Raw genomic sequence first — 22,436 nt, 5'->3', positions numbered from 1 at the left:
TGTTTTGGGCTTTGAGTTCTGGTGTAAACCAGCAGCTGGCCCTTCAAATATCAAAACAGTTTGTGAACATCAGAACATCCCTTTAAGCTCCAAAGGATTTCCAGGTGCCAGTCCTAGTCCTGTCAAATAGCCATTCCTTTTTAATAAAGCCCAGTGGTGGCCTGTTTTAAAGAAGAACTATGGGCAGTGCAATGTCTAATAAAAATCAAATTTTTCATAGTAGAAACAGGTTTATAGTTTTCATATTCCAGTGCCATTGTTACAATTGTTCAGATGATAACATGAAAAATATTTTGTCCATAAAACTAAAGGTTGCAGGTTCAAATCCTGAACTGCCAAGGTCCCATTGGAGCAAAGGTACCATTCCCACACACTTTGTGATGGATTAAATGCAGAGGACACATTTCATTGTGTGCACCGTGTGCTTTGTTGTGCTGTGTATCACAAAAACAATCACAATCTGAAGTTGTCAGTGTCCAGTTTGTAAATTTGCTGTCCTCTCAAAATAACAATAAACACAACCATTAAGTATGCCTCCACAATTTCCAAATTGTGCCGAAAGAGTCTAAAATTTCTGTGGCCACCATTATTTTCAAGCATGGAGAGCTTCACAGGTTTCCACTGAAATCTTCTTCCAACGCCTCCATGATGATATCACAGAGTCGGTTGATGTTAGAGAACTTGTGCTTCTCCATCTTCTGTTTGAGGATGTTCCACAGATGCTCAATAGGGCTTAGGCCTGAAGATATGCTCAGCCGGTCCAGCACCTTCACCCTCAGTTCCTTTAACAAGGCAGTGGTCATCTGGGGGGTGTTTAGAGTTCTGATCATTTAGGAATACTGCCCTGCGGCCCAGTTTCCTAAGGGAGGGGATAATACTCTGATTCAGTATGTTGGCATTCATGGTTCCCTCAATTAACTGTAGCTCCCCAGTGCCGGCATCACTCAAGCAGCCCCAAACCATGACACTCCCACCACAGTTCTTGACTGTAGGCAAGACACATTTGTCTTTTCACTGCACTGGTCGTCACCACACAAAATTGACACTTCAGACATGTCCTTGGTATACTTGTATTTTGCTAACTGTTTGCGGGCATCAATGTACAAAATTATTCTGTAATTTGTGCTTTATACTCAATGTTGGAGAAGGCTACAAGAGGACACCTTAGCATGTTAACAGTTTTAAGTGTTTTTGTGTAATCATTATGTTTTCCACATGATTGTTAAACCTTTCAATGTTGTCCCAAGGAAAGATATAATGAAATATTTACCAAAAAGTGAGGGGTGTACACATTTTTGCAAAGCAATGAAAGGATTTCAGGATTGGCCACAGCCAATGTTGCCAGGTGTAGCCAATCTGGACATCTTTTAAAAAGCCGGTGATTTCCGGCCCTCTGGAGCTCCAACATTTTTGTGAACTTTGGTGAATGTGTGCATTTTTAGTTCTGGCAATCGCCACATGCCTGCGGGCCAGTTTACGTTCTCCCCTTTGTCTCACTGTTTTCGCCATCGCGCCGCATTTATTTGTGTTCCTTAATAAAATCCCTTTTTCAGTATGTCCCGACTCTGCGCTTCCCTCCCCTGTCAGCTCGCTGTCGTGACAGAATGTCGGAGCTCCAACCAAAAGTGCAGAGGAAAAAGGCAGAGAAGGAGTGCCACGAAATACGCAGCCAGGAGTGGTGAAAGCGGGTGCCAGCGGCGAGATGCACCTCCCGTGCTGGTAGAACGCTTTCTTCCCGGTGACACATGGGTTGAGGGGCACGCGGCGCCATATGATGACATCAGCAAAACCAGGAAGTGGCAACGGAGGCATTCCACCAGAGGAGGGATGTGCCGGCTCCAGGCAAAATGGCCAGAGTACTGCCCGTGGGAGCTGATCACGCCCTGGGTCCGGGATGTCAGCAGAGTGGACGATCCTCGGGACCACCGATGGGAGGACATGGATGACTTGTGGCCGGTCGGGGTCAGGATGGCTCTGGCCATCACATGCGTCCGAGCGCGTTGCGACGTCCGTGATGACCCGCGTCACTTCCGGGGGTACGAGGAGTACGAGAGAGAAACGGACTATGACGAGAGTGATGAAGATGTGAAGTGGGCCATCGGTGAATCGTGACAAGGTCCGAGGAGACCCACGTCCCTCCCAGAGCGGTGAGTACAGCGAGGATGAAGACGGTGAAGCAGGGGTAAGCTGGTGGAACAGGGCGACGGGAGGTCCCGAGCCAGCAACTGCACTGCCGGGACTGAATTGCGATTTCCTCTGCCCGGATGTTGCCCAACTGAATGGCAGCGCAGCACCAGCGCCCCTGCCTGCTGTAGTGGACGTCCACTCCCCTCCAAGCCACACGCCCACCATCTCCACCGACACGCCCAGCCCCGTGTGGGACATCACTTTGGTCCCAGCACCCTTTAGTGGAGCAGCAGGTACATGCCAGTAATTTATAACATCCTGTGGCATGTACTTTGCTGCTCTTCCCTCCCTTTCAGATGTGAAGAAGGTCACCACCATCCTCACGTGGCTGCCTGGGTCAGCATGGGGCTGGAAGAAGAAACGGACAGAATGAGTTTTTGGGACTTCCTGCAGAGACTGAGGGTGGAGTTCGATCAGCCAGACCCTGAGCCAGGGATAGAGCTCTGCCCCACCACCACATCCAGCACCAGTCAGGATCTGGTGCAAGAAGGCCCAGCACTGGCGGGCGGCGAGAAGGTCTCACCTCCCGAGATCCTGGCTGTGCCCCCTGAGGAGGTCCCGGAGAGCCCAGAGAGGGAGCCAGACGACCCTATCTTCTGTTTGTCTCTGTCTGTGTATGTGTGTGTGTGTGGCATTTGTGTCCCTATGTCGCCCCCACTTCCCCTCTTTATGTCCAACAGATGGTGACCCAGGGAGGAGATTCCTGACCCGACTGTGCTGGTCCAAGACGAGGTGGACGAGCCCCAAGATACCCCTAAGTCCAGCCGGGGTGGGTGCTCCCCCAAATAATTTTTGGGGGGGTGCAGATCGGGTTGGGGGCTCCTCCTGAGGGGAGGGTGAGTGGGGAAGCGGTGGAGCTGGGTCCTCCGGTAGCCAGTGAGGAAGGCAGGCCAGGCATGGGCCTGCGTCCACCTCCAGAGGGGTGGAGCGCCTTAGAGCCCCCGGGTAGGCATGAGGACGCAGCTGGAACAGGCAGAAAGAGGGCCAGTTTGTCCCAACGGATGCAGAAGGGGCTAGCCGGATGTTCTGACAAAGCCCCCACCATGGCACCAGGGATATGCAGCGTGGTGCAGGGAGGGAAGCTGGCCACTCTGCCAGCGGTGACATGCAGTGAGAGGGGCTGCATGATCCCAGAAGGCACCAGACAGGGGTGCCGGGAACAGTCGCCGGAGGTTCCGGGACTGCCTCCCTGCGTGGTGCAGGGAGGGAAGCTGGCCGCTCTGCCAGCTGGGACGCGCAGCAAGAGGGGCTGCATGGTCCCAGAAGGCACCAGACAAGGGTGGCGTGAACGGTCAGCGGAGGCCTCCCTGCGCGGTGCAGGGAACAATGCAAGACACGTCAGAGGGGATGTGCGGAGGCAGGGCCCGCACATACCTGGAAGGGTCGGCTCTGATTTACATGTGCAGGTACGAGAGTCCGGGGAGCCAGCCCGAACGTCCGGGCCACCATGCGGGACCGGGTCCTCCTTTGGTGAATATGTGCATTTTGAGTTCTGCAATCACCACACGCCTGTGGGCCAGTTTATGTTCTCCCCTTTGTCTCAATGTTTTCGGCCATCGCGCCGCGTTTATTTGTGTTCCTTAATAAAATCCCTTTCCCATTATGTCCCGACTCTACGCTTCCCTCCCCCGTCAGCTCGTCGTGACAAAGGCTTTCAGAGATTCAAGCACTACATAGTCACTAAATGCCAGTAGCCAGTACATGGTATTCAATGAAACCATACCCTATTTTTTTATTACATAATATAAAATTTTAAAATATAGACATTTTAAAGTATTTCTGTCACTACCACGTAGACCTAACTTTGAATTCTGAGCATTTTGTGGCTAAACTACCTGACCCTATCCGATTCAAAAACCATGGTAATTATTATGGCATTGCTTGTGTCTGACCATTTCAAAACCTACATTAATAAACTCACAAGATCACTTTTCAGAACTCCATAGTGAAAGATAAGTTCTGCATCGCTACACACCACAATTTATACAAACTTATCACAAATGGTCTCAATGTTTTTTTCATTGAACAATGTACAATGGACTGCACACAACTGTGTACTTGCCAATCAAATGCAGCCATACAAGTGCACAAATATATACAGTACAGTATAATAGAACTAATTTGCACATTCACCAAGAAAAATAACAAGGCCAGTGCTCGGAGAAGGAAATAAATTTGATCTGTGCTGTGCCCTCACAAATGCGAATGTGGTGTAATGTGATGCTAGTGCATGGCATTTGAAAAGTACGTGTCATCAAGTTTTTCTTGAGGGGGCTATTGATGGCGCTGAAGGTTAAGTGACACTATGTGATGTGATGAAACTTGTGTTGGGTTCTTCCACTGTCCATCCTTTCAAGAGCTCATTGTAAGCAGGTCAACCCACCTACCCCTACCCTACTTTCAGCCCTAGTGCACAATATAGCTCAGGATTAAAACTCTGTCAAGTCGATAAATTTGTTGTACTGTAATAGTGATGGGTAGAAAAAGTGCATGGAATTCTCCATGATGGGGGTGGGAGAGAAAGACAAGAAAACCACCCTTTAAATCATTTGGCCTTAAACTGCAACATAAATCGGGTCATTATAAAACTTGTAAATAAAATATAACTATAAAATTACAGAGACAACACTTCTGACACAAAAGTAAAAAGACAGCAATTCATGAGTCACTTTACCTGAGATTGTAATATTCAGAATTGTTAAAACACCACATTCTATTCATCTTCTTTCTTGCTCTCGTTCTCTATGGGAAATGGAAAAGTTGTGAATTCCTTTCATCCAATTAATTTATGATGTGTCCAGAAATACAGCAAATTGCAAATAAAATCACTTTTATAGTTCTACTAACATTTACAAAAAATACATTTTGAAATCTATTTAACAGTACAGATTTTAAATACTATTTAAAATAGAGGTAGCTTGTTACTATATATATATGTATATATATATATATAGAAAGAACTACACAGAGCATAATACAGCTATCACAATATACAGCATTAACACATATTTGGCCTTGTCCTTACAAAACAAAATATATTTTTTGTTTCTCACAATGTTTTATACTCAAAAAATATATGATAATATGCCATATGTTTGAGATGTATATTGGAAAATTCATTTATATTGGAAATTGTAGATTATACAGATTTATTGTCAATATATATATATCAGTATATCTATTAGTGCATATCTGTGTATTTTCCAATATATAACATTTATGCTCAGTAAGGGCAGTTTTGCATGCAAAATCATTTTTACAATAAAGGCAGTAAAATCTAATTTATATTTTAGTATTTTCAGCCTCGATTGTCACCTGGACAATGGGATGAAATGCCTGTTGTGTTCAAAATACTTTAAACTGTAACATAAGGGTCTCTAGGACTATATATGCTATAGTTGATCTGTCAGCCGGTGGGGCCAAACTTCATCCACAAGCACAAATCCCCAAGCCTCAACTTTTCCCATTAATGTTTGCTCAGAAACACTCAAGGTCTGGTGGGCATGGACTTTAATTGGTTTCCAAAAGCACTTGCCCAATGGTGCAGGCAGCGAGGAGTGATATATAAGAAGAAAAAAAAAGTGAGAATGAAGTTTCAATATGGATAAAGAGTGGAGGTCAAGCAGCCTGTTTACGGTTGGGAGGCTTCCTGTAGGAGAGACGATCTGCTACTCGCTTCTTGTTCTCTAAAGACTTAAGGATTTCATTTGAGTGGAGTAGGACAGCAAAACCAGAGGGAGAACACAAGGGGAGTTTTCTCCCCTTATTAAGTTTTGGACACACTTTGAAAGTGGCTCCGCAAATGAGCTATTGGTTAAATAGAAATAGAAGATGTTAAATTACACAAACAAATAAACACCCCAGGCTACATGTCAATTTTACATTTACAGTGCATTCTATTTGTATGTCAGAATTTATGAGATTTATGAGATTTCTGACTTGGTCATAATCCAACATGGCTGCCCTACACTATATGTACTATATGTACTATAGTAATGTACAAAATCTACTTATTATGTACTACACCTTTTATATGCCTGCTCTAGCGGGTTATACAAAAGGTTCTGTCAATATTCTATCTTTGATAATGATGCCACTGCAATTTACAGTGTAAAATGTTGCTTTCAATCATTCTTGCTAGCAATGGCTAACATACAACTAAAGTTTGAAGATGTTGTAACTAAAGATTTTATGGTGATTGGACCCGGAAACAACACTTTTGGTGGACAACGGTGGCCAACTTAAAAAAAACAGATAGCCTGGATAACCTGAAGTTAATTACTGGCTAATTGTTGTCCTTAAATAAATATTTGAAACTTTCTTCAGGTTAAATTGATAATTAGCTGACAGTAGTAAAACTCTGATAACTGCAGTGTAGAAAATGTAAAATAATATTCATTCACTTATGCAAGGAGCACTGTCAACCATAATAAAAGCACTTCAGCATTTTATTATGGTCATATCATGTAAAGCAGGCTTACCAAAACTGATTCTTTTTAAACATAATCTGAAGTAAAGTGTTTGGGGTTTTTTGTAGTTTTGGCACATGATCGTCTCTATCATGATACTTGAGTTAATGGATTGACAATGTATCTGCATGTTTGGATCTATAATGGCGCTCTAGCTGCCGGGATGTCTACAGCCAAGATTGCCAAGATATGTGATGTCCGCTGACAAGGGTTGTTATGAATATAATGGAGGGCAACAAACGAGAAAAGGAGGAGTGAGTGATGCATTAAAATGATGGGTGTGGTGTGGTTTTCCTCTCAACAAGTAATTTTACTTGATGTTTCTGACCAAGACTTTGCATGTAGCCCCATAATGGTAATGAGCACTAGGGAGAGGGCCACCCTGTTTACTGTTGTCTAGGACCGCAGTTCACATTAAAATGACCTCTGAATGTGATATCAACACTCCCCAAGCACTACAGCTTGTATAGCATCTCAAAAATCAATTTGTCAATTTGTTTGGGTGTTGCTTCACTAGCATAGTTATTCTTTGTATTTTAAAAGGAATTTAAAAAGCTTTGTTACTATTTGATTTTAATATACAATGTCAAATAATTTTGCTCCCTAATGTACAGGATGGGCTCTGGAGCAAATTCTGGAGAAAAAGTTTTAATAGTGCCACGTGTATCCATTCAAACAAAGCTGCCATTAAGATGCAGCCTCCTACCAAATCTTGGAATTCATCTCAGTCATGCCCCAGCATTGAAAAGCTTTAAAGCATTGGCTAATACTCTAAATTTGAAAACTGATTTGTGTGTGATGACTATCTTAAGAATGAATGTGTCGTAAAAAATTTACTGCTGCCCAAGGTCACTTCTACACAGCTAAAAGAGAAAATCTTTTTTTCAGTGGATGATGGACTTAAGATTGAGTGCTACATTTTCACTGTCAAAAAACACAGCTCACAAAAAACCAACACAATTTCTTGTTCTATATCAATATCTATAAACAATACAAAAATTTCTATCAATAAATTACGTGGAAAGGGACCGTTTGTCCACAGTTTCAGTTCACATGTTCGATATGCTACTTATATCTTTTAGATTTTTTTTTAGAACCAGTCTGAAAGTTACAGTATGCAATATGCATGGGAATTAAACCATCTGGGGCAAAAGGAGTAACATATTCAGTCAATGAAGAAAATTCCCCATAAAAAAAAAAACAGAAAATTCCCATACTGTCACTGCACGGCAGTCAAACCAGCTTAAGATCCACACACCTCCAGCTCTGGGTTAAGGAAAGGTATCCAGTGTTTATTCCACAGTCTGGATGATGCTACTGGCTCTGATCTGACGGTCACGTCCTGACGAGTTCAGAGAGCTGCGCTTTAGGAGCCTGTTGATGATGTCCGAGTAGGTCTTCCTGTATTGGTGCCGTAGCAGAGAGTAGACGAAGGGGTCGCAGGCAGCTTTGCTGTAGGCCAAGCACTTTGACACTACGGCCCAGTGCTGGTTGATAGGCACTGTTGGAAACAGCTCCAGTATCCTGTTTTTGGATAAAACAAACACAGAGATTAAGTGAAGTGATAGTCACATGTGATACACAGCAGCACAGCACACGGTGCACACAGAGAAATGTGTCCTCTGCATTTATCCCATCACCCTGAGTGAGCAGTGGGCGGCCATGACAGGCGCCCGGGGAGCAGTGTGTGGGGACGGTGCTTTGCTCAGTGGCACCTCAGTGGTACCTTGGCGGGTCCGGATTCGAACCGGCAACCTTCTGATTACGGGCCCGCTTCCTTAACTGCTAGGCCACCACTGCCCCATTAAGTGTGATTAAGTGTGCTTGTGTAAGGAATAGATATACTTACTTAGAAACAGCTACATTTACATTTACATTTAAGGCATTTGGCAGACACCCTTATCCAGAGCGACTTACAACGTGCTTCCATGTTACCATCAATGAAGTGATCAATTCTGGTTAACTAGGACCCCCAACTATGAATACAATAGTTTTTATTCACTATGTTGTAGTTTCTATTAGTGGTGGGCGCCGTTATCGGCATTAACGTGCTGCGTTAACGTGAGACACTTATCGGGCGATAAAAACATGCTGCGTTAACGTGAGACTTTTATCGGGCGATAAAAAAAATATCGCCGTTAATCTATGTTCTTTTAATACTGTATATTTTAGAGAGAGGTGCAGAAAGATGCGATGTGTGACGCAATGTTCTGACGCGACCTTGCTTTTTGTACAGGAATGCAGTATTGTAAATTGTGAATGCTTTATGTTAATGTTCAGTTCTCTTGGACACATGGCGTTAGTTGTGAGAGAGAGAGGTGCAGAAAGACGCGAAGTGTGACGCGATGTTCTGACGCAACCTTGCTTTTTGTACAGAATACACTTTGCACAGAAAATCTCTTGGGTGTCAGCTCATCATTTGTGGTTCAAGAAACGAAATCAAAAAGTTACACAACGCAGAAGAAGAACCGCTACACTATGATGACTTTCATCCTGATATTTTAGCGTGGATGTATACCTAGCCGAACTACACCTTAGGGGGCAAGAACGAGTCTTTGAAATGTGAAATTACCACATCAAACGTGACGTGGTAACATAGATGCAGCTATTTAACTGAATAAACATTTGGTACACAAGTACATCTTATTGAACATAATTTATTTTCATCACCAATTATCATAGTAGAACAGCTTTCTCAAGCAGTTTGTGATTCATTTTGGAAACAGGAGATGAGCCCCTGGTCTAATGCGCCACCTGTCTTGAGAAACCCGTTCTCAAAGACTTACTTTTAGTCATTATTTGGGTAGCACACATATTCTGAATGCCTTTGGCAGAATTTATTCTAGATTAATCTTGATTAATTTCAAGATTACAGTGAGATTAATATAGATTAAGAAAATCTATAGTTTCACCTCTAGTTTCTATACACAAGTCAGACAATAAGAAGATAACAAGTTAATCTAAAAATTAATAACATGTTATTCTTTATAGAGGAAGGTCTTGAGCTGCCGTTTGAAAGTGCTCTGTGACTGTGCTGTTCTGACTTCAAGGGGAAGTTCATTCCACCACCAAAGGGCCAAGTACAGATGACAGTTTTGCCAATCTGGCCACATGTAGCTGCTTGGAAACAGCCAGAAGGGCCGTCTCAGTAGAATGAGCTATTCTGAAGCCAGACTGTTTAGGATCCAGGAGGATGTTCTGTGACAGATGAAGTGATAGCTGATTGTAGACACAGCGCTCTAGGATTTTAGAAAGAAATGAGAGGAGAGAAACTGGTCAGTAATTGTTTATATCTGTAGGATCAGCGGTTGGTTTCTTTAGGATTGGAAGAACCCTGGCTGTTTTAAAGGCAGATGATACATGGCTAGATGTGATTGAGCTGTTTATGATAGAAGAAATAAAAGGGATGAGATCAGGGGAGATGGTTTGGAGCAATGTGGAAGGGATTGGATCTAGTGGACAGGTGGTTGGATTGCCTGTAGATATAACCTGGATGATTTCATCTGATGTGACCTTAGAAAAATGATTTAGAGCAGTAGAGCATCTTCAGAGGGTAGAGTAGGATTTGTGGTGGAGAATAGAAATTATTTGTGGTGGCTGCAGAAATTACATCTCTAAATGTCTATTGAATAACGGAATTCTAATAACCAGTTAATCTTTTAAGATACAGAATTGCTTTAAATTTTAAGAAAAAATTATGTGGAGAACCCATTGATGATCTAAGGATCTCTTGATGGTTCTTTAAATGTAATTAGACCAGAAAAAACACATTTCTATGCAAAATAAAAAGCAATTATAAGGAAGGAATTGTTTCCGTCTTGGTATTTCTTGCATTTTTTTGTGCCCAGGTACATAAAAACAGTGGAAACCAAATACAAATGTACATAATATTCACAGTTTCTCAGACTTTGTAGATAACTAAAATGATATGGAAGTGACCAAAGAGTTAGATAGTCACTGGATAGAGAAGCAATGAAATAGGAGTCAAGATTTGTGAATTTTGATTCGTCCGCTCAGTCCAAGTTGAAAGGCAATGCCATGGACAAAAAACTGAAGATCCTTAATAGTCACGTCTTGAAAATGTATCTATATCTTAAGCACAAGATCCTGTTCTTATTCTCCTATTCTCATTTGTGCATTTTTTTTCTTTGTTGACTCTGTGCTGTATTCTGCACACCCTGGGATTTTCCTGTCTCATTTTCGGCTTCAGCCAGCTCCAGCTCGGCAGACTGTGCCTCCAGTGCAGGGACAGCCAGGCCCAAAGGGGGAGAACACATCTAAGAGAGCAATCCAATCAATTTTATCATTAGCCAGTGCAGGCGTGACGTCTCCTCAAGACAAGCATCCACGAAAGGCAAGCATCCAATTAAAATATTATTTTAAGGTCAGAAGTTTAAGGTTTTGTCAGGAAGTATCTATTGTTATGTCCCTAGTCCTAATGTCATAGTGCTTTGTGTATTATTTGTATGTTCTCTGCTATGGTTGTGTCTGTTTCCATTTGAGATTATTGAGGGGACAGACTTGGTGATTGGTGACTCCACCCACTCTATCACGTGGGTCCACCTTCTGGTGCCATCTGGTGCCAGCCTAGTGCTGATGGAGGAAAGAGAGGAGATTCCTGCGTTGTTGTGGTTGTGGAGAGATTGGGAGTTCTGTTCTGTGTTGTAGTAGTTACTGTTGATTATTCCTTCTGTGTTCTTTTGCTTTGTACATAATCTCCCTTTTGTGTGTGCAGTGTTCCTGTTGGTTGTTGGTTTCATTTGCTTGTAATTAGCTTTTTAAGGAAGCGCAAGATTTAAGGAGGCACAATTTATTTTGAGCTATGGCAATGGCGGAAAATGAAGATACCAGTGTGCGTAAAAGGCATAAAATGTCTAAAGTGTGGGATCATTTTCCGCTGCGTGGACAATGTAGTGCAGTGTTTACACTGTTAAATGGACCTGCCTTACCATAAAAGTACTTCATCAATACTACATCACCTTAACCAAACTAATCCCCACATAAGCGGACTCGGAGCTTCTACAAGGTATCGTATTTTTATGATTGCTAACTAACAATAGCGCTTCTTAGAACGTACATTATTTGTAATTATTTGTACCTACATTGTACCTACATTGTACCTACCTACCTCATCTGGATACAACTGGAAACTGAACTGTATTGTTTAAGTTGGATTATTAGTAATACTTTGTTTATATTTTCTTTTTACTATTTTGTACCTTTATACTTTTTATTTTTTCGTTATTCTCAGATGGGCTATGGCAAGAGGGTACCCCCGTTTTTCCTTTTTTTATTAAAATAAAACTAAGGACAAATGGGCTAACCTATGTTTTTTCATGTACATCATGAATGTTGCACAGAAAGATTAATTAAATTGGCTTAATTCTGGAGCAAGTAACCCAAAGGCTTTAAGCTTTGATCTAATAAAAGTGTTCAGTTTTAATAAAAACTTTTTGTGAGGAATAACAGCCTTGCTTGCTCATTCCTGCAACCTATTCCCCTTCCCTTTGTTATTCACATTTTCTACCCCTAGACGGGAACATGACACTATTTGGGCTTTACTGTGTTCTTTTGACATTTGCAATGCACTTTTTCTCATGTTTTGAGTCTTATTCGTAATTCTAAAAATGCCACATTGGCATCATGGGCCTGATAGATTTAGTACTTGGTGGTTTTGCCATAACAAGAAAGATGCACTGTATTCATAAATGGGCATCAGAAACATAAGCCTCAAATCACATCATTAGCCAAGGCAAATGAATGCTGCACTGGGCATTATTGATGGAAAAGCACTCGTTGAACTAGCACGATCTAATACACAGCATCAGTAGGCATAATGCAAAAAAAAAGCACTGGTATTTCACTTAACTCTACAATCCACCGTCTACAGTATTTAATAAATTACAAAAGCATGTAAATGGCAAATAAGGCCGCCGGTAAAATTGGACCAAATGTGATATTCATGAAGAACAAAAGCACTACTAACGAAGTACACTTAAATAAATGGTGATAAAACCTTGCCGGGAATTTCTGTCTCTAAATTATTTTTGGAAGGAAGCAAGTCTTCACCCTCCATACAACTAGTTTGTGCATATATCAGCCATCCTTCTGCACAGATTAATATGAATTTATTTGTTTATTACATGCACATGTATAGGGTGTTCCACAAGACAGATTTCTGCAACTGGGTAAACATGAATTCTATCTATTAGCTTGGCTGAGAAATCATGCATTGAAATGTTCTGAAATGTCCACATATAGTTTGTAGAATTGCCAGAATTGTGACCGTCTAAACATGTAACATAGAACAGCAAAGCTTTAAGAAGAAAAGGCAAAAAAAATCCATGAAAGGAATAAAAAGAGCACAACAGGCCCAATTACTAAATCCTGCAAACATTAATCACTCTCAAACTGTTGATGATGGCAGTTTACTGCCAGTTTATTATAATAATCAAGGAATTACTAGGATTGTTTTCAGAAATGAAATAAATTGGGTCACAGTTGGCTCTTTTTAACTGAGGCTCTATGCCAGTTAATAAAAGAAGTGAGTGGCACATAATTACAAAAAATTCACCACTCTAATTGATGTTAAATTAATTTTGTGTGTATGAAAACAATGCCTGACTCCCAAGTTCATTCTTAATTATTAATAAAATGTTCGTTTTGTTGCTGGGGCATTGGTGGCTCGGTGCCACCGAGCAAAGCACCGTCCCAACACACTGCTCCCCGGGTGCCTGTAATGGCTGCCCACTACTCGCCAAGGGTGATGGGTTAAAAGCAGAGGAAACATTTCGTTGTGTCACTGTGTGCTGTGCTGTGTATCACAATGACAATCACTTCACTTTCACTTTAAACAATGGGAAATAAGTATGCTATTGATAAATGTTATTGACATTTGGGGCTCTAGTTTGAAGGTCTTGGCATGTTGGGAGGGAACATGTGAGGATGCAAAAAGGTAGGGATAAGTGCAGACAGCACTTTGAAGCCATGTCCACACAAAAGAAAGACACCAAAACTGACCGGCTGATGCCTATGGTGGGCTGGGACCCTGCCTTCAGTGGGCCCCAGGATGGACTCCAGTGGACGCGGCTTGCTTGGAACCTGAACCCTGTCTTAGACACCCAAACAACACTGACATCATTTAAAAGTCCACTCCCCTATATAAGTTCATTAACACGAACTTCCCTATAGCATCTTTTGTGTCTTGCAATTTTAATGATTTGATTATAAACTCATAGGGTTGAAATTACAATGTTGGGCCTGACACTCAACGGGACCCTTAACGTTAATGGCTTCTTATTAGTTTGCATTATTAGTTTCCTATTAGTTCTTACATGGTAACATGGAAGCATAATGTCCAACCAGAATGACACATCAGCAGAATTAATTTTAAAGGGAAGAAAACAACACAGTTTCCAGGAGCACATAATCACGGATCTGTGCTTTTTACCAACTTGGATACTCATGGAAATGCAGTACTATGCATTAGGCTGCACAATTATGGCTAAAATGATAACAACGATTATTTTTATCAACATTGTAATCACGATTATTAATCATGATTATACATTATTTTAGGTAAAACACATTTTTGTATTTGTATTTGTATTTTAAACAAACAGTAAGTGAACAAGGCTTTCACATTTTGGCCGATTAAAACCAGCCTGTCAACATTTTCTTGCTTAAGAGATAACCAAAGGCAACAACAATGTTTTTAATAATTTAATATGAAAGCTGAACATCCATTAAAACATCCATTTACTTATTTGAAAAAAAAACATATAGACAGGGCAGGTCCATACACATAGGCAATTTGTATAGATTTGTTAAGAACTATAGACAATGAATTAACTATGCAATATATAGAGGTGTCTGAACAAAAGTTTCAGTTTGGAACCCCGTCCGAATATGACGGCAGTATTGCCGCATGCTGAGAGGCTGAATGTGACATGCAGTGTATATATCTTATAGCAGCTCACCGAAATGACATGCATATAGTGAACATCAGCTGTCTGCGTACAAATGACAATTACACAGTGCCCAGCATGGGTTTGACATTATTTGCTTAACATGACTGTAAACACAGAAGATCAGTTTTAAAAGATAAAGGCAAAGCCAGACATTGCCTGTCAGTCGTTGTGTAACCACTACATTTACATCTGTTAATGTTATGTAAGAATCTCTATGATCCTAGAGACGGTATGTCACACTGTGAAATTATTGTCTACTACTGGAAAGGTCAGTTGCAAATGGGGTCAAAGTTCAACCAATGTGGACTTTGACCAGAGATATAATTGCCATTTTTTTGCACTAAGCTATGCTGAGGTCAGAAAGCTAGTCATTTTTAAACAGCTTTAGAGATGTTCCTGCTTTCATAACAGACCAGGTTTCTTTTTGCTCCTTTTGTTCTTTAGAAATAAGGTGTCTACACCTCCTCAATTGTCAAGAGTACTGTTATCTAACACAGAAACAACATTAAAAGTGCCCACAAAGCAGCACAGCTCATGTATCTTTAACCACTTGGCTCCAAATCCCAGCTTTCTGGAGGACAGCTTTGTGCCAGTGTTTGGGGACCAAAAGGCATCACTACAACACACTCTGCTATGCCATCCTTAGGCCAATGAGTCAGTGAGATTCTGTGGAGGATTTTGTAAAATCACTCCTCAGCTTGGCTCATGATCTGCAGAACTCCCATCTCTCCCCATAACCTCCAACTAACAAAGTAATAGTGAGTCTTTTGGGACTTTTGGTCAGAATGCAACACAAATCTGAGGATATTTTCACTTTAGGTCCATTTCAGCCTCTTAAACTCAAAGCACTATAATTTTATTATATGTGAAAACTGTAAACAAACTCACACCTTTCTGAAACTAAGCACACAACGTGGAGAGAAACGGTTATTTCTAATAAGCAATATAAATTTCCCAGCACAGTCCATATACATTGGCAACTATGCAGCTTGAATAGATACTTGGGTCAGTAATGTTTGTGATTGTATACTTCTGATAAAATACATAACAATTAAAATAGAGGTATAACTGCACAATCCTAGTAGATAAGTAACATGGTATTGCCCCTGTGATCCAGAGGAACTATAACAAGAACAGAGGAACTATAACTCAGACCACTTCTAGAGGACTGAGTTTGGTACCTGCAAGGTCAAAAGTGTTTTTGACCTTGCAAAGGAACAAAGGAAAACTAGACATACCCCAGACCCAAAGCAAGTAAAAGCAATACTCAAAGCTGTTTGCACTTCTCACGTTTTCCTGGTCTTCTTCATTTCAGGCAGTGTCCTAGCAATAAGCAACTCAGATGAGGTTGTCAACACCTGTCAGCTCCCATCCTGTCAACACCTACCAAGACTATTGGATATCAGAGCTTCAGATGACAGGGAATGAAAGGGAGACAACAGACCTGGACAAGTGTTTCATAAACCTCACACTTCATAATGTACGTTTCCATTCTAGCGCTGTTCTGATGCACCCGATTGTGCCGGTCAGGAGTGAGTAAGCAGTGAATACTAATCAGCTCAGAATGAAATATGGCTCGATTAGAAACGTGTGGCAAACGTTATTTATTTGGACATCTATGGCAGAATTTCTCAGTTCACCTGGGGTGCCACCTACCTCAACCTTTCCAGCCTGATGTTAATTTGCCTCAGGACTCATGTAACAGCCCAATAATGAAGGTGGCAGGTTCAAAGATGTTCTTTGGTAAGAAACTAAAGTTTGAAGGACTGTGGCAGAACTTTCAAGGCTTCCCCATCATCTCAAATATACATATCTCCCCCTGCCGGAACCAAAGACATAGAATAGCAGGATTCTAGCATGATTCTTCCATGCATCATATTCAAGAGCCAGACTCTAATTAAACTCCACTAGTTTTCCATTATCCAGTGTCTGCGCTGGTTTGATAACCAGTGACCCACTGGATGTCATTTCCAGGTTGGTGCCATCAAAGATAATGAGTTGGGACAAAATTAGCCGTGGCAAACTCGCACGTTTTTATTTTTTTTGCAATTGGACGTCCTGTAGGCTGATGACAAAATGTAGAACACGTGTACATGAAAACCAGCACTGCGAGGTGGGTGGGTCATCTCCCAGTGCTCACCTGGTGATGACGTAGGGTGCAAAGCAGAGCAGGAATGTGCCGATGAAGGTGCTGATTTTCCGCGTGGCCCTCTGCCGCCTCCTCTTCTGCTCCTCCAGGCATCTCTGCCGGACACTGCCAGGGCACAAGCACCAGGCACTCAAAAATGGGCAGGCACACTATGGTGTGTGTGTGTGTGTGTGTGTGTGTGTGTGTGTGTGTGTCTATCAGCTCTGTGTGCACCTTAACCTTTCTCAAGGCCGCGGTTATCCCTGCTGCTGGTGCACCTTTATGGCATTTATCAGACGCCCTTATTCAGAGCGACTTACAATCAGTAGTGACAGGGACAGTCCCCCTGGAGCAACTTATGGTTAAGTGTCTTGCTCAGGGACACAATGGAAGTAAGCAGGATTTGAACCTGGGTCTTCTGGTTCATAGGCGAGTGTGTTACCCACTAGGCTACCACAACCCTTTTTGTATGAAAACATAGCTGTGCATAGGCTGTTCACATAGTGCACTGGCTTGTGTGTGTGTGTGTGTGTGTGTGTGTGTGTGCGTCTGTGTGTGCGTCTGTGTGTGCGTCTGTGTGTGAGTGTGCGTGTGTGTGTGTGGGTGTGTGTGCATTAGGGTTAGGGATGCATTCGAGATCTTTGATTATCAGTACTTTCCAGATTAGACAAGTTTACATTACATTTACATTTACGGCATTTGGCAGACGCCCTTATCCAGAGCGACTTACAACGTGCTTTCAAGTTTCAAGTGCTTTCAAGTGCTACCTTAGCACTAGGCACTACCTTTTTATTTTTATTTTTGGACGTTTCTCCCCAATTTTTTTTTTTGGCCAATATTGTAATAATGAACAATATCGATTGTCTGTCCAACCGCAGTGTGTGTATGCGTGTGCGTGTGTGTGAGGGTGTCATGTCATGTATTAAATAGTCTGCTAATGCATTACTGTACTGGGATTACTCTGTCACAATATCACGTGGTTTACATCAGTTACCACAGTCACACAGTAAGACCACTTCATCTGTCTAAACAGAGCAGCCGACCGCACTTCACACACATATCACGTGCCTTACCACGAAGGCCAAGACTGTCAAGGGCACACAGACACACACAGACACACACACACACACAAATGGAGTGATCAATGTTCACTACAGTGTACACTACAGTAAATACCTCATTTCAGTGGTTTTAAAGGGCTTATTTCACAAATAATTTGTACAATTGCTTTTTTTTTTCGCATTTCTTTATTCTAATTTTACTGTTGGTTTGGGAAAAGTGCAGCAAGACAGCAGACACATAATATTGTACAGGTGGGATGAAAGGGTGACGAGTGATGAGCGATGTGAACCTAAATTGCCAGTTATCAATGTGGTCTCCACTATTTCTTTTAAAATGGCCCCTGACTTGCATGCAATTGCAAGACACTAAAGATAAGGTTGATATAAGAGTGAACTTTTACATTTTAAAAAGAATAAGCAAACCCAAATTATGTTTACATTTACAGCATTTATCAGACGCCCTTGTCCAGAGCGACTTACAATCAGTAGTTACAGGGACAGTCCCCCTGGAGCAACTTAGGGCTAAGTGTCCTGCTCAGGGACACAATGGTAGTAAGTGGGATTTGAACCTGGGTCTTCTGGTTCATAGACGAGTGTGTTGCCCACTACCACCCCAGTTGGTGTATAGATTTATATACATTTATATACGCCAGTTCTATAATATACACCCAAGCCAATGAGTGTCTGGACATGATGGACACTGCAGGTGTGCAAATATCTGTCTCCTTCACTAGAAACACATGCAGGAGGCGCACCTTACCTCGGGTGTATGTCCACAAGCAGCACCAGCGTCTGCATCGTGATCACGTCGATCCGCTTACAGTGGAACCGAGCCACCTTCAGCACTTTGAGGTACGTGACGCACAGCACCACGAACGACAGCAGGAACGTGAGCGAGTGGAAGGAGAGCGTGAAGATCACGAACTGAGTCCGGCCGTGGGGGCTGAGTCCGGCGCGGGCGTTGCGCAGCGTGCACGACGCGTAAAGTTGGTGGTAGCCGACCCAAGACAGGCCGGCGGCCACGGTGGCGAAGGACAGCGAGTGCACCCACGTGTATCCCAGCACCAGCGCCGCGTCCCGGTGGCGCATCTTGGAGTGGTAGCTCAGGGGGAAGACCACCGCGATCCACCGGTCCATGCTCAGCGCGGCCATGCTCAGCATGGAGTTGGTGGCGAGGAAGGTCTCCAGGAAGCCCGCGGTGCGACAGAAGCCGTCTCCCCCGGGCTGCGCCTTGTTGACGAGCCCCACCAAAGTCAGCGGCATGTTGGACACGGTGGTCAACAAGTTGCAGAAGGTCAGGTTCAGGGTGAACAGGGCCGGCACCTGCTTGCGGATCTCGGGGTTGTAGAGAAAGCAGACGAGCACAAGCACGTTCGACAGCAGCGACACCACGACCACCGCCACCAGCAGCAGAGAGACCAGGACCTCCGCCGTGTCCATGGCGCGCGGCCGCTTTAAATGCCCCCGACCCCGGCGACTGTCCCCCGCCACCAGGCGCGGCGGCTCGATGGCATGGCGATGGCTACGACGTGCGCCCACGTCCGCGCACACGCGTCCCCGTCCGCCCTCTCCCCTGGAAACCGGCGCTCTTCCACGTCACTGCCCCTCCGGACCTCGCCAGGAGCCGGCGTGTGTCCATCAAGTTGGGAAGTGTTTCCTCAGCCGCTCGGTGCGACGTAGCGTGCGCGATGGGGGGGTGGGGTGGGGGTGGGGGGCTTCCCTCGTGCTGCTCGCGCAGCGTGTCCCCCCCCCGCCCGCCCGCCCGCCAAAAAGTAGACGCGTTTTTACGCACGGGAGCAGAAGTGGAAAAAGGATATATACGACTCTTATTTATACTACTAATAATGCGAAATACATGTTTTTATTATAATTATAATTATTATAAATAAAAGCCTCTTATTTACACCCCTTCACAAGGCCTATTTAAAGAATTTACTTCACTTTATGGTGCCTTATATTTTTATTGGAATCGTTTATTCTCAAGTTATTGTTCTCTCTATAAATGTCATGGGTTTAAATGTGAACATTGATGCAACCATTTTTTAAGCTTTTAAACATACAGATACAAGCATTTGATGGCAAACCTCGCATATGTGACTGCTGTGTGGACTGCTTGTAGTCTGCATTACAGTAGCTACCATTACCAAGTCCTCACCGGGCTATGAAGGGCATCACGGCTGCATTATGTTCAGGATTAAGGAGCAATATTAACAAACCTTAATATCAACCTTCTGATTACGAGACCGTTTCCTTACCCGCTAGGCCACCACTGCCCCAAAAAAATCACATCTACTGGGATTGAACCAGGGACATTTAGATATTCAGTCTAACTCTCTCCCAACTGAGCTATTTCGGGCACAAGATTGAAGGTCATCAGATTGAAGCAAGAAAGGACTGCTTTGCAAGTGGAGGGACTAGTAACTCACCTTGCCTTGTTCAGGCCACCCAACACGTCACTAATTCGCATGGACCGTCAGACATCTCATTCTGCCAACACACATGTATGCTAAAATATCAACCAGTCTGCCAACAGTTTATTGGTCTCCTCCCTTTTTCTTAAGTGAAAGTGAAGTGGTAGTCATTGTGATACACTGCAGCACAGCACCGGGTGACACAACAAGTTTTCTCTGCTCAACATACGACTTGATCATATGATGGACATCTTGTTATCTGTTGAAGTCTGTAAACTTGCAGATAGACAAATCAGATTTTTTTTAACGTGCAATATATGTTTATATATATGTATATATTTTTTTTCTTTTTATTGTATTCATCACAATATTTGCATAAAATTAGCAAGAAATGGCGTCAGGATCTTGGACTTCACGAGTCAAGCTCATTAAAAAGGTGTTTGAGATTCGGGGCATGTGTTATGCAAGTCAGGAGCTGAACTGTAAATCAGATGGTGTTTTCCTCTCTCCTCCTCTAGATTAATTCAATTAAAAAAATCAGTTTTATGAAACTCTTTATGAGCTTTTGAACCAGGTCATCTTTTTTTGCACTCTTGTATTTAAAAAAAGTATTTTTGTGCTTGCTACTGGAAAGCACAAGGCTTGACTTTTTCACTGACATGTATTGAAATTTTGTGCAGATTTTGCTGCTTTTTGAAACACTGCTACAGTTTTGACGCCTTTTGCTACTTGAACACCCCCGAAGAGTGCAGTTTAATTATCATGGGAGCAAGATGTTTTTTGTAGACAAAAACATGCATGATTGTTTGATTTTTTAAGTAAAGTTAAAGTGAAATCAGACATTCTAAGCAGCAACAATTGAAAATGGCAATAAAAATCTGTCTCTCAGTGTAAATATCATTGTGATGTATCATTACAGCCTCATAGCAATTGGGATTTTATGACATCAATTTCCCTATAATTGGCATTAAATTAAATGTGCATAAAACAGCATAATGTGCTCCAGCTATTTTTGTCCAATGCATCAACTGAACATATAAAAAAAGTTGCCGGCACTGGAATAGTTATTATTCTTGACCTTGTCAGCATCCGTCATGGGAAACAGGCCTTCAGAGGCAAGAGGAGAAATGAAAAGTTGTCTGAAATGTAGTAATTTATTGCTTTGTGCTAAATACTGCATTGCGTTCTGGGCACAACTCGCAGGGTGACTGGCTCCATTGAGGACCTATCAGATCACACAGAATTTGGATAGACTGATAATGGCCCAAAAGTAATTGGCAATTCATTCCGGTTTCCAGTTTGTCTGGCCTAGTGCAGGAGCACCTGGTGACCAGTTTACAGTTCCCTGCAATCCAGCGCCAACATTTTTTTTTCTTTGAATTTGTTCTCAGTATGTGTGATGCGAACAAAGACTGACAGACACTGAACTGGGGCCAAAAAAAGCATGCCTGGCCCAGCTGAGGTCAAAAGAGCATCGCTGACCCATATAGCAAACACTCCCATGTAATGTACAACCGACTGTCACAAATAGACTTGAGTTAAAAAAAAAATAAAATAAACATTTTGATAACGGGCTGAAATAGCTCTGCAAAATTAGGAAGTCTGACTTTCCCATGGCCAAGCAATTGCACATTTCCCACAAACCGACCTCCAGGGGATGTAAATTGAAATACAGAGAATTGCATTAAAACTGATCATTTAGGAGATTGTGGCGATGATGGTGTTGACTGGCAGGTTCTGAAGGGAGTATTTTACTATGTGGTTTGGCCTGGTGTGCTGTAATCATAGTGACAAGACTGTTCAGAATCAGAAAACTTTATTAATCCTGGAGGGAATTGTTAATTGACATAACACAGAGTGACACAAGGCGCAACCTTCTACGCATCTAACGGTAGTTGAATTTGAACTTACCAATAGAAATGGTAAGTTGGTAATGGTGATGGTGAATTTGAATTCGACCAATAGAAAACTTTTTGACTAAATGTTATGATAAATAACCCACTTATCTTGCTATTTAAAATCTGGTTAAAATTATCATTCCTCCAGGATACCTTTCAGCCAATCAAAATGTCTCGTCAGACCTAACTGTAGTAAAATCAAATATGCATATATGAACATAATCCAGTGAAAAAGAAATGTCTTTCCGTTAAAGAGTGCAGGCTGCTTCACTGCTTTGTACATCTTAATTTTATAGAGCTCAGTCTGACTCA

At 42.4% G+C, this 22,436-nt stretch overlaps 1 protein-coding gene across 2 annotated transcripts; it reads right to left on the bottom strand.

The window, feature by feature from the left end:
- Positions 1-4,432: 4,432 nt before the first annotated feature.
- LOC114784271 (G-protein coupled receptor 26-like) lies at positions 4,433-19,447 on the bottom strand. 2 transcript variants are annotated; one of them, XM_028969538.1, is made up of 4 exons: positions 18,576-19,447; positions 16,767-16,880; positions 7,915-8,180; positions 4,433-4,929 (listed from the first exon to the last, which is right to left on the bottom strand). In XM_028969538.1, the coding sequence occupies exons 1-3, from the start codon at positions 19,253-19,255 to the stop codon at positions 7,949-7,951; spliced, it is 1,026 nt and encodes a 341-aa protein (XP_028825371.1). In that variant the 5' UTR covers positions 19,256-19,447; the 3' UTR covers positions 4,433-4,929; positions 7,915-7,948. The 2 variants fall into 2 exon arrangements, with proteins under 2 accessions (XP_028825371.1, XP_028825372.1); XM_028969539.1 differs by lacking the exon at positions 16,767-16,880.
- Between the last annotated feature and the right edge of the window lie 2,989 nt (positions 19,448-22,436).

This window comes from Denticeps clupeoides, chromosome 2, assembly GCF_900700375.1.
Source record: "Denticeps clupeoides chromosome 2, fDenClu1.1, whole genome shotgun sequence".
Classification (NCBI taxonomy): domain Eukaryota; kingdom Metazoa; phylum Chordata; class Actinopteri; order Clupeiformes; family Denticipitidae; genus Denticeps; species Denticeps clupeoides.
Note: the sequence above shows the minus strand (reverse complement) of the source record. Positions and strands in the feature narration are given on the sequence as shown.

Coding starts and splice junctions, on each gene's coding strand:
- LOC114784271 (XM_028969538.1), bottom strand. CDS start 19,255: ATGGACACGGCGGAGGTCCTGGTCTCTCTGCTGCTGGTGGCGGTGGTC. Junction 16,881..18,575: donor CTTGTGGACATACACCCGAG/GTAAGGTGCGCC, acceptor GTGCCCTGGCAG/TGTCCGGCAGAGATGCCTGG. Junction 8,181..16,766: donor GCACCCTACGTCATCACCAG/GTGAGCACTGGG, acceptor ATCCAAAAACAG/GATACTGGAGCTGTTTCCAA.